This window comes from Podarcis filfolensis (genome assembly GCF_964270895.1).
Source record: "Podarcis filfolensis genome assembly, chromosome: 11".
In the NCBI taxonomy this organism is placed as follows: domain Eukaryota; kingdom Metazoa; phylum Chordata; class Lepidosauria; order Squamata; family Lacertidae; genus Podarcis; species Podarcis filfolensis.
This window is the reverse complement of record NC_139613.1, coordinates 30,288,483-30,300,190: the sequence shown is the minus strand read 5'-3', so window position 1 is coordinate 30,300,190 and position 11,708 is coordinate 30,288,483. Positions and strand designations below refer to the sequence as shown.

The 11,708-nt window shown below is 40.9% G+C and overlaps 1 protein-coding gene across 2 annotated transcripts in view; it reads left to right on the top strand.

Annotated features, from left to right (window-relative positions):
- The first annotated feature begins 227 nt into the window (after window positions 1-227).
- The window catches only part of OCLN (occludin), a 30,101-nt gene continuing 18,620 nt past the window's right edge, over window positions 228-11,708 (top strand). The window contains exons 1-4 of one of the 2 annotated variants that reach the window (XM_083577409.1): window positions 228-387; window positions 3,645-3,733; window positions 7,527-8,229; window positions 10,091-10,249. In XM_083577409.1, coding sequence (XP_083433535.1) covers window positions 3,684-3,733; window positions 7,527-8,229; window positions 10,091-10,249 — 912 coding nt within the window. In that variant the 5' untranslated portion in view covers window positions 228-387; window positions 3,645-3,683. Of the gene's footprint in view, window positions 419-3,644; window positions 3,734-7,526; window positions 8,230-10,090; window positions 10,250-11,708 lie in introns of both variants that reach the window. The other variant, XM_083577410.1, reaches the window with a different exon arrangement.

The window sequence follows — 11,708 nt, the reverse complement described above, 5'->3', positions numbered from 1 at the left end:
GCCGGCAGGTGAGTATCAGGTGAAGAGGTCACATCCCCGCGCGCGGCATTCCCGCTCTCCTACTCCCTTGCCCATTCCGGGCCCCGCCCCCGAGCTAGGAGAGGGAAGGCGCTGGGCCAATGGGGTTACGCCGTGCGCGCATTCCGAGCCTCTCATTCCCGAGCGAGCTTGGCTGGTTTCGAGGGAGCGGGGAACTCCTCACCCCGCCCCCTCCCTTTCAACCCCCCAGGTGTGCCGGCAGTGCGCATGCTCCGCTCGGGTGTGGCGCTCCCCCGCTCGCTCTTGGCTGCGGGGAGAAGGAGGAGGAGGCGGAGTTGGAGGAAGAGATGCAAGTTCTTGAGGGGAGAGCGAGGCGCGCAGCAGGTTGCAGTTCATCGGCGAGCCAAGGTGCGCTTTTCTTTGTTGGGGAGCTGTTTGGGTGAGTCCAAAACGTGATAGGTGTAGACTTTTTTAAGAGGGGGGTGGGAAAACTATACTCTGACTGACTTTGCTCAGGCTTAGTAGTGATTTCAGGTGGGATATCTCGTTTATGCTTGCGAGTCCCAAGCCAGGGCTTAAGCTGTTCAGCCTTGCTGCGTGGGCTGAGATTGTGAGGTTAACCCGAATCGCTCTGGATGGAGCCAGCTCTTTCAGGTTACCTGGAGCTGGCTGTTGTGAGTGAGCTTTATTTTGTGGTGGGTGGGGAAGAAAGGGGGAAGACAGCCATGCTTCTCTAGTCCCCACCCTCTCCACTTTCCTCTTAAAACTTTACAGGACGCTTATCTGAAACTTAAAACTTCACAGGACATTCATTTGCGATTCTTTCCTCCAGGCGGCTGAGATTTAATTTTCCTCCATGTAACTGAGATTTAATTTCTTGCCACAGCTGCCTCTTCGTCGTTCTCATGCAAAGTCTGCGGTCGTTATCGAGATATATTAATTTATCGACCCTGAACTTTATTTTGGTTCAATGGCATGAATGTTGTTGGTCTAATATGATTCGCTCAAAGACACGTCCAGTTTTAAATGAGCACTGCTCATCGACCAGGTGCTTAAGCCTCCCTGATCCTTACGAATTCTTGTTTGTTCTTTTGTCTATCATTTAGGAATTAGCTTGCTTTCACTCTGAGCCGTGTTTCTTGAAAGTGTGGTTGTAAACAAGGCAGTGAGTCTGGCAGGTCTTTAGAGCCCTAGGTGGCAAACTTTTATACTGTATTCTAAATTCAAAGCCTAATCTCACTTACCTGGGAGTAATTCACCTGTTGATTTCAATAGGATTTCTGAGTAGACATGGTTAGGATTACTGTTAATCTGCAGGAATTAATATGGAATTTTACACTGGCTAAAGCACATTAAAATCCACTCTCCCCCCCCTGCTATTTCCTTGTTCTCTGCTCCAATTCAGTTTTATCTCGACAGTGAGGGCATCTTTTTAAATAGGTGGCCTGAGGGCATAAATGATTTTCTTTAATTGTTTGACTTTTCTGTTCTCTCATTTCCTAAGGCTGTAATTCTATGCACACTTTTACTTAAGTGTAAATCCCTATGAATCCAATGGGTCTTGCTTCTTTGCAGATGTCTGTAGGGTTGTGCTGCGAGTTTGTTATGTTGAAGAACATGCTTTAATTGGTTTTCGCTATACAGTAGATGGGTTCATGTTAAAGGCTACTGGTTCTGTATGCCAAGCAGAGAACTAGGACACTCTGGTAAGTTAGAGGACTCCTGCAAGTGCGTCATCAAGCATTGCACGTTCTGAACAATGCACTGGGAGGTTGGATAAGTTTGACGTCTTGGCCAAGGGTGGACTCTGATCAGTCAAATGCTTGGAAACTGGTTTCACATAGACTTGTCACAGAATTAAATAATAGCATGTGTAAGTGCAGGCTGGTAGAATGGGTTGAAATTGTAAGCATTATCAGTGTTGAGATCTGGTTGAATTTTTTCCAATTTTGTGCAAAGACATGACACACAGTTTTAGTTAACAAAATGAATACATTATATTTTTAAAAGGGGGTTTTCTCATTCTTGCATGTTGGTTTCCAGTACATTCCTAAATTAAGAGGGCGATTGCTTCAGAATGTGGGACTGCAATTAGGTGGAATATTATAGTAATATGTATCTATACCACATTTTTCAAGTTGCGTAGATCGATAGCCAGAACACACAGCAGGTGGATCTGCTTCCCTTGCTTTGTATGTATGTTTGTTAAGCCAAATGTGATTTTGTGTTTGTTGGACTTTCCAGTGTCCTGGAATAGGTTTGTTCAGAAATTAATCCCATTTAGTTCAATGGAACCTGCTCCCTGGGAAGTGTGTTTTGGATTGTAGCGTAAATCATGAAATGTAGGGATGATCTGAGCATAGATCATGTTTGCAAATGTTCATGTTTAAAAACTGAAGAGAGCTCGGTCCTACATTTATAATATAGCAATGTGGAATGCTAAAAAGAAATGCTGGTGTGCAGTGTGGCATTATATAGAGAACACAAATGCCCCTGCGTGAAATGCCCCTGATCCATCACATAAAACATATAAAGTGTGTGGTTTGTTTTTTAACCATAATATGCAAACAGCTTGGAAGTGCCCACAACTTGAGTGCTTTCTTTACATTCCCCTCTTTGTCCAGACAGGAGCAACAACTTACAAACCACAAGCCTTGGGCTAGCATGACGTCTGAACCAGAGACCAGTACTCTGTCGGTTGTTTTTCCCAAACAAACCATGATAACATCATGGTGAATTTAGAGAGAAGCAAACAAGAATCTCTGGTTCAAACTTAAGGGTAAGCCAAAACTTGTGGTTTGTTGTCACAGCTGGCCAGAGTGGGTTGTGAAATGGAAGTGCATAATAATCTGTATGGACAAGCCTGCAACTCATGAACAGTATGGTTTAAACCAACCATGCACCATAGCTTAACATTACATGAAAACACTGCCATTGAGCGTATGTGTAGATCTGCCATCTCACCTAAAATGAACAAGGGAGCTGCTGTCTGGGAGCAAGATAAAAGGATGTATCTTTAAAAGTTTGAATTGGATTGAAGAGTATTGACCAAATCTATTTTCAATAGATGGAATCAATTTAATTATATTAAAAGGAATGAATGAGGAAGCTAATTATGAGAATTGGAGAGGGGGTGCCTCAGTTTATATTGTATCCATAAGCTGCAGTCCTGTGCATACTTATATAGGTGCAAGACCATTTACCAAGTAAAACATACTTCCTTGTAAACACACTTGGGATTTCCTGTAAATTTAGATGGAACATAAATAGTTGCCCCTATATCATACATGGTAAACAGGGATGGTACTTGCATGTGCGTGTGTGTCCTCAAAGTCCCTTCATGCTGCTAAAATTGGGCTTTAAGGAAGCATTGTAGCTGATATAATTGGTTGCAGAGCATGGTTTGTTATGGGGTGTGTTTGTGTGCCTATGATGGGTTCACCAATTTGTAAATGTGCTTACGGGCCAAAAAATGTGGCGACCCTTTATAGAACATAAATCATTCCGTCTCTGCTGTCTACATCTACTTTGCTGAAAAGAGTTGTCCCGTTATTGTAATTTAGAAACTTACAACTTCATATTGGTGTGTATAACTATTGATGGTTTGGTTATGGTTGACTTAATATTCTAAGTTGAGTTTCTTTTTTCCCCATTTCTTCTTATAGATTTAAATTCTTGCAGCTAAACAGTTCAGAGCTTCCACTATGTCATCGAGGCCATTTGAAAGTCCGCCACCTTATCGACCCGATGAATTGTAAATATCTGTTTTTCTTTTCTCCGTGCTAGTTCAAATTATTGTTGATAACTAGTGTACACTGTTAAAGATAAGAATTCTGGCAGCTCCCAACATTAATTGTATAAACAGTAGATGCAGTTTATGCTAGCTACTTTGACACTAAAACAATACATATTTTGAAAATTAAATTATATAATGGTAGTAGCCATAAAGCAGACACCATTTTAAAGCTCAACATAGGTACTCTATGTGTGTGGACGTACACTTACTATTGAGAATCAAGGGCATAAGGGGGGTAGACTATCCTGCCCCTGCTATAAATTGTACAGCCTTAGAGTAGAGAGAGTATTGTTAAATCCACTGTATATATGGAGACATTTCAAAACGGTTGTGACAATACAATGGTGGGAGAGGTTAGCTGCTTGATGGGGAAAATAAGTTTCCTTAGCAAGCAGGTTTGTGGATTTCATAGCAAACTAAGGTCTTGCTAAAACTGAGTCCATATTTTATTTATCACATTTACATACCACCTTTTTTCTTCCAAGGAGCTCAAGGTGGTGTGCATGGTTCTCTTCCTTTCCATTTCCTCCTCACAACAACGCTGTGAGGTAGGTTAGGCTAAGAGATGTTAACTGGCCCAAGGTCACCCAGTGAGCTGCATGGCTGAATGGGGATTTGAACCCTCGTCTCCCAGGTCATAGTTCAACATTCTAACCATTATGTCATGCAACTGAGTGGCTTTTTTTTTTTTTAAAGTACACTCTAGCTACAGAATGCATCTAGCCCATCCGCTTCAGATTGGCTTATCCAATCATCCCTCTTTTTAAAACACGGCTTAAGTTTTGTAGAAGGCTGCTGGAATGCAAATATAATCTCTGCAGATCTGTTAGCCCACAGTACCTAGGAATTGTGACTATGAGGTGGAAATAAATCCTGTGTTTAAATCTGGTAAGACTTGTCTCCATGTAAGGTGCTTAAGGTCAAGGAGTCATTGCTTAATGTGATAACAGTACTGTTGATCTTTGCTGTTTCTGCATATTGTGACTGGTGAAGGGTTCAACACCTGCACTTTTTGTGTTTATAAACGTGTATGTTTTCTGTCAGGAGATATTTACTGAATAACTGAATATTTAATAATGTGCAAAGAATTGTCTGCTTTCCAGCCTTGTGAGCTGGAGGTTCGACTGTACTTTCCTACTAACTGGAATGTTGCATTGGAAATGACTGGCAAAAGTACCATTTACTTACTGACATAGAGGAAGTTCATGGGGGAAGGATGGTTTTTCTGTGCCGATTGTGATAGCATGTGTCAGCCTCCCACAATCTGGGGAACCTTGAATGTTTACTGGGGCTGATGGGTTTCCAAAACACCTGGACTTCACTTGGTCAGGAAAGGGTGGTCCACAGAGGCCTTTGTTTTCTTGCCCACATGAGTGACTGGGAAGATTAATCAAATCCTGGTTCTATGTTAGTGGAAAGGACTAGTTGGGAAATGTGCCTGACCAGTCTTCAGCTACTATAGTTTGGTAATGTGATGCTTTTCTCAAGCCAGTGCAATGACGTCATTAAGCCCGTGATGGCATTCCTATGGGCACGCTTGTTCCTACAGGTCAGTCCAACCTGTGGGCTTTGCCTCTCATAAATTTAAATACAGAATGAACTTCATATTGGTATTATGGCTGAAGATGTCTGCTTCTTTTAGAAAGCATCAAGCTTCCCTCCCAAATACCAACCTACCTGTTACCGTATTTATGTGAATCTAATGCACCATTGAATCTAATCTGCACCCTATTTTTTGCGACGTAATTTGTCCAAAAAAGGTGCACGTTACATTTGAGCAAATACGGTAATTGATTTTCACTTGCTACAGAGATGACAATGGGATGATCTGTGGGACAGAGATTTTTTTATAACAGGTTTTTATAAACTTCTGAAAGATTGTAATTTTCTTATAAACTGCTATATTACAATCATATTCTTGTATGTAATCCTCATTAATGAAAGGTCTTTTGCCATATTTTTGTTAGAAGGTCCTTTTGTGGTTGTTTCTCTCTCTGCAATAATGCTAAAGAATAGGAGATGTTAGAAAATTCAGTATAAATGGCTTTTCAAATTTTTTAAGCTAATGCAGGTGAACGTTGTCACAAGATATAAAACTCACGCCATGTCAATTATAAAATTGTCTTGTGGCGTTTTAGAGGTTGCTTTCATTTTTAAAATACAGTAGGAAAGGGTCATCACCTGTTCCTGTATTAAAAAAGGGACAGTACTTTCTCATTTCCCAACCATTTTGAGGCATTTTGCATTCAAGTGGTATACAGTATAACTTGTACAAAATAAAATACATTTTGGGGTTTTTAACTCACTCACACATACAATATGCAATAAATCTGGCTTACCTGAGAGAGTTTATTGCACCCATACCTGTGTTCATAAATGGGGGGGGGATCTCTTTCCTCTGTCCCACAACTCCACTTGTAGTCTTATGGGCAGAAAAATGCCACTTGTCTTCTTTGTATTCAGTTACATGTGCTCAAATGTAAAACCAACAGGCAGAAAATCAATCCATGGCATGTGGAGGACTCTACCCTTCTGCAAGCAGCTGTCCAGCTGTGTGCTCCCAACTCTTTCTGCTCAGCACTAATCAGGGCTGAGTGTGCAAGTGCCCCACTTCGCAGCACTATGGAGTGCCCAGCATGGGAACCCCTGTTGCCCTCCAGCCCATGCCACTTATAGGGAGATGGTGAACATCTGTTCTGTGGAACAGACAGCAGCAGAGGCTCAAGCACCAAGAGGTGTGCTGGAGAGGGAGAAGGAAGTTTGATTCCAAGAGGTGGGAGAGGTTACTGAAATGAAAGCTACAGAGCTGTGTGGGTGGAGGGGAGAGGAAGGTGCAGCAGGGGCCCACTCCCCATAAGCTCAGAAGCAGGGTAGGGGGTGATCTGAATGGTGTTGTGCCCCATCAGAGATGTTCATTTCTTCCTGCTCCTTTTCCAGCATTTAGAAAGTACTCAGTATGCAAGGAGCCACCACCCCTGTTTACTGCAAGGTGCATGTGTGTACACACACACACACACACAACCCCCACCCAATCCCAGTCAGTTTTGGCTAGCCAGGCAGCAGCAGCAGCTTATGGCGGAACACAACTAAGTTATGTAAGGTTTTAGAAAGTGGGTCAGACTCATCCTCTGCAGAGTCCTTTGAACATGCAGCTGGAATGGGAGATGGATGCCAACCCTTGTGCAGGCTCTTGCTTGCCATTTATTGAGTGTACTGTCAGACAAAGACCCTGTCTTCCAAGGGTAGGATTCTGACAACAAATTTTGGATTGACTACTAAGGCCAGTCAAAGTTTGTGAAACACTGCACAGAATACATGCATACCATATAATGTGTATTTCAAACATGGCAGATGTAATTCTTTATTGTAACTGATAAGTGTAAACAGTTTAATTATTACTTGCTGGTGTTTAATTTTAGTGTTTACTATTGGAGTCTAATGCATTATTGCATACTACTTTATTTGGTATAAGTTGTTTATTTTAAACAACTTTTTGTGACTTTGTATATAAGGTCTGATTGTTACTATTTATGTTTGATGTTTTATTGTTACTTTTGTGTGTGTTGGAAGCTACCCAGAGTGGAAGCTACCCAGCCAGATGGGCGAGGTATAAATAAAATAATAATAATAATGCTGTATGCTGTTATAAAAGACAGTAATTAAATGGTTTTCAGAGGTATCTAGGGAAATTAATATTTCATATTTTAATAGCGGTTCATAACAAGGCGTGTGTTTTTTTGGATTTTTGCAGCAAACCTTCACACTATGTACCAAGCAATAATGCGTATGGTGGTGAATTCCATTCTCAGCCAATGTACTCTCAGCCTGCATATTCCTACTATCCGGAAGAGGAAGTTCAACACTTCTACAAATGGTCCTCCCCTCCAGGAATAATCAAGATCATGTCGGTTCTCATAATAGTGATGTCCATTGGTATCTTTGCATGTGTTGCATCCACGTTGGCTTGGGACATGGATATGTATGGAACTGGCCTGGGAACTGGTCTGGGAACTGGTCTGGGAACTGGCTATGGCTATGGTATGGGATCTGGCTACGGTTTTGGTAGCTCCTTTGGTGGCTTTGGAAGTTCTTATGGCTATGGCTATGGAGGAAATTATATTGATCCACGAGGAGCAAAAGGCTTCATCATTGCAATGGCAGCTTTTTGCTTTATTGCTGGATTAGTGGTTTTTGTAACGGGCGTTACCAAGACTAGCATAGCCAGGTCAAGGATGTATTACCTCCTCCTGATAATAGGAAGCTCCATCTTCCTCTTTTTGATATTTATTGCGGCCATTGTATATACACTGGCAGTGAACCCAACTGCACAAGCTTCTGGATCGATGTACTACAATCAGATTTATGCCATGTGCAGCTCCTTTTACTCTCCTACAAACACTGGAGTCTTTGTGAATCAGTACTTGTATCACTACTGTGTGGTGGAACCTCAGGAGGTATGTAGATGCGATAATTAAGAAATTCAAAATGCAAAATACTAGTTGTATTTCAGTCCTGAATCAAATGGTGTGCTGAATAATGATGCTAAAACTAGTTTTGTAATTGAGCTATTATTGATTAGCTTATACTGGTGGCTATTTAGCTAACCTTGGGCAGCTTTTGCAAGAATGTGATTGTTCTCTGTTTTTTAATACTGTGTATACTCCTCTAGAGAGGATCCAGATGATTAATTGGAGGCCTAGACCTAGTGAGTAGGGGTTCAGGGTTTCAACATGGCTTGACTGGTTTTATTTACTGGAGTTGCATTGCACCTCTAAATCTTGAGTTCAGATCTATGTATCCTGGTTTAAGCTCTACTTGAATTATTGAAACACTTGTTAGGAAGCAGCTGGAGCCTACAAACCATGCTAATCCTTTTAGCTGTTCCTTTTATGGATTTGTCTATGTTGATCCTTAATTGAATAACCTGTGCTAGCTGTCTTGGGCAATTATGTTCATGGACAGTAACTCAACTCTGTAGACATATTGAATGGTCTTGGACAAGTTTCAATTCTCCATTTGTTTGTTTAAAAAAATCAATTGGTCACCACCTAAGATTTTTGCAAAAATCTCAAGGGGATTAATAAAAATAATTTGAAATGAAAGTATGGGGGTGCTAAATAGCTGCAATCATATTTTTTTGATTGCAAGAATGCAATTGTTTGCTTCTGCCCAAGGAAGTTAAAGGCTAAGCATGAAAAATTATGCTCAAATCCTCCCCCCCCCCAACAGCCTGATCTTAAAAAAAAAATTCTCACAAGAAAGTTCTGCTCAGCCTTGCCTTCCAATTAAGAAAATTTTGCAGAAGTGAATGTGAAGGAAATGGCTCTTGGTTTCTTTTCTGCCCTATGATATACAAAAGTAGGCTGAAGGCTGAAATGAAGATGGGCCCCTATCATGGGGAGCTAGTTCAGAACTGGCAGAACAGGAGCCAACCAATCAAAGTATGAGCTTATGTCGGATGACCTCCCCCCAAATATTTGAGAATTGTTTCTTGCAATAGCAGACAAGTCACTGCTGCTTACCAGGAGGAAGAATTGGGAGGGGCACAGCAGCAGAGATGTTAGCACGGTGCAAACACACTAGCAGGAGCACTTCTGTAGCTCCACTGGTGCTGCCACCTTGCCCCTCCCACTGTTCTCCTGAGAAACAGGGTGAGTGCCTCTGCTCCACCGTGCCATCTACAACTGGTTTCTTGCATTGCTGTTGATAATTGGGAACCTGTTCCTGAGCACAAAAAAGACTTTGGAAAAAAATCACATGTATCTGTGGATTCTGCCAGTAAAGCGCAGGCAGGTGCGGATTCATACTTCTCAGTTAATGAGATTGCCCTAGGACACCTTATTTTTAAGCACTAGGTTCACCTAATTGAGCTAAGCATTTCTTTTTTTAAAAAAAAATACTGTTAGAAAGGCAGGTATCTCTAAATTATCCTTTAGCTTTCATTATTCCTTTCGTAATCCCATGAAAGCCTGAGTTTCTGGATATAGAGTATATCCAGTTTGAGGAATGGCTTGCCTAAATAAGTGTAAGGAATTTCTACCTGCATTGAGATCCCGAGTAATTTACGGTGCACTTTGCATACCAAGTCCTGTCATAATCAGTTTTTGCAACAATCTTGTGAGGTGGGCCACCATTTTAACTATTCTGTTAAGTGCAGTTAAGTAACCATGGCTAAAAGAGTAAGTTGCTTAAGACCAATGTGTTTCTGTCTCATTGTTACTTGTAGTTTTGAAAGGGATAGATAGTCAAATTTAAGACTATCTTTGTTCTGATTTGTTGCATTTTAAAACTCCTATTGATCTGTTCCTTTCCTAGGCTATTGCCATTGTATTGGCCTTCCTCCTTGTTGTAGCTTTTGCCATAATAATATTCTTTGCAGCAAGAACCCGAAGTAAAATGAATTACTATGGCAAAGTGAATATCCTGTGGGACCACGTAAAAAGTTATGAAGAGGCTCCCAATGTAGAAGAATGGGTAAGTTATGTTTTAATATTTTATTTTGAAATTTTTGTCTTCAATAATTGTGAGCCTACATTAAAGATTATACACATAGACATGTGCATTAGTGACTACAATGCTGAAGAATCATTAAGTTTAGTGATTATTTGAAGTTGTGTTTTTTTTAAACCCACCTCCTAAGCATTATTTCTTGAGGCAGCAGGGTTCATTCTTGATAGGAGTCTAGGGAAGACAACCCATTTTTATCTCCTTGTTGCACAATGCTTGTGCTGGATAGGTTTTCTCCAGGTTTGCAGCATGTAAAATTGCAGTTTACACTCAGAATGAACAAGCTAAATGTGCTGTTCACTATGGGTGTTGTGTGTTCTGGGCAGAGGAAAATATCCCAGGTCATATACAGTGCAGAATTGGCCCTTGGATTGTGTTTTGCTGGTGCTATTTACAAAGTCTAAATGCTCTTTTGGAATATAAATACTAAGAATTTTCAATGTAACTTCAGGTAATTTGAGAGGTAGTAGTACAACATCTGAGATAATGATGCAGATGTTATAAATGCAAGGCTGAGCATTTAAAATACCTTCACTGTAATATAAAAAGCAACCCACCTCCTTATGCTGGAGGTACTTAATTAACTAGGAAAGTGACTCAGTTTAATGCTTGCTCTTTTATGAGTACAGTATTCACTGTGCACTTTGATATTTTATGACTTGCACATGACATGGACTTCGTTTGTCCTTTATCCATCAGGCCAGTGTAAAAGGACTGACTGCTTCATATAGTGCCTTACATGATATGAAGCAAATGTTTCGGTGAGACAGTTTCGGGGCGTGTTCTTTACTAGCTAATGAACTTGTTTACTCATGTTTCACTCTGCCAGGAGAAGTGCGGGTGAAAAAAAAACCCTGAGCCACATAACAAATCCCAGTGAATAACTATACAGTACCTGTAGCTTTTTGTCTTTACCAGAGATCAGATATCCCAAGCAGAAAATTATGGCTAACTTCAGATATTTGAGGTGGCTTTTTGTGAAGAACTACATTAACACTTTAGAGGAAATCTCTTCTGTTTTAATGCCGGGGGAGTTCTGAGGTTCACTTATATGTAACTGATTTTTTTTTTAAATGACACTTTGTTCAGGTGCACCCAGAAAATCCACAGTGACCAATTTAGAATTATCCAGATAAAGTACTAAATACTCATGGAGCCTTTTATACTGCATGTTCCAAGCTCTGCAAGTTGTTACAGCCTAGGACTGTGGCTGACCAGAGTTATTAATAGATCAAACAGAAAGTAGTGGGATCGGATGTATATTGCTTTTTAGATGTCCTGGAAATGGTCAAGGTCAACCATGACTTAAGAGAGTAACGTATTAGCAACACTGCTCATTCATGCTTAACCAGGTGTGGCTGACTTGTGGTCCCCTAGCTATTGCTCAAGTAAAACTCACATCAGCTGCAGTGAAAAGGAATGGGGG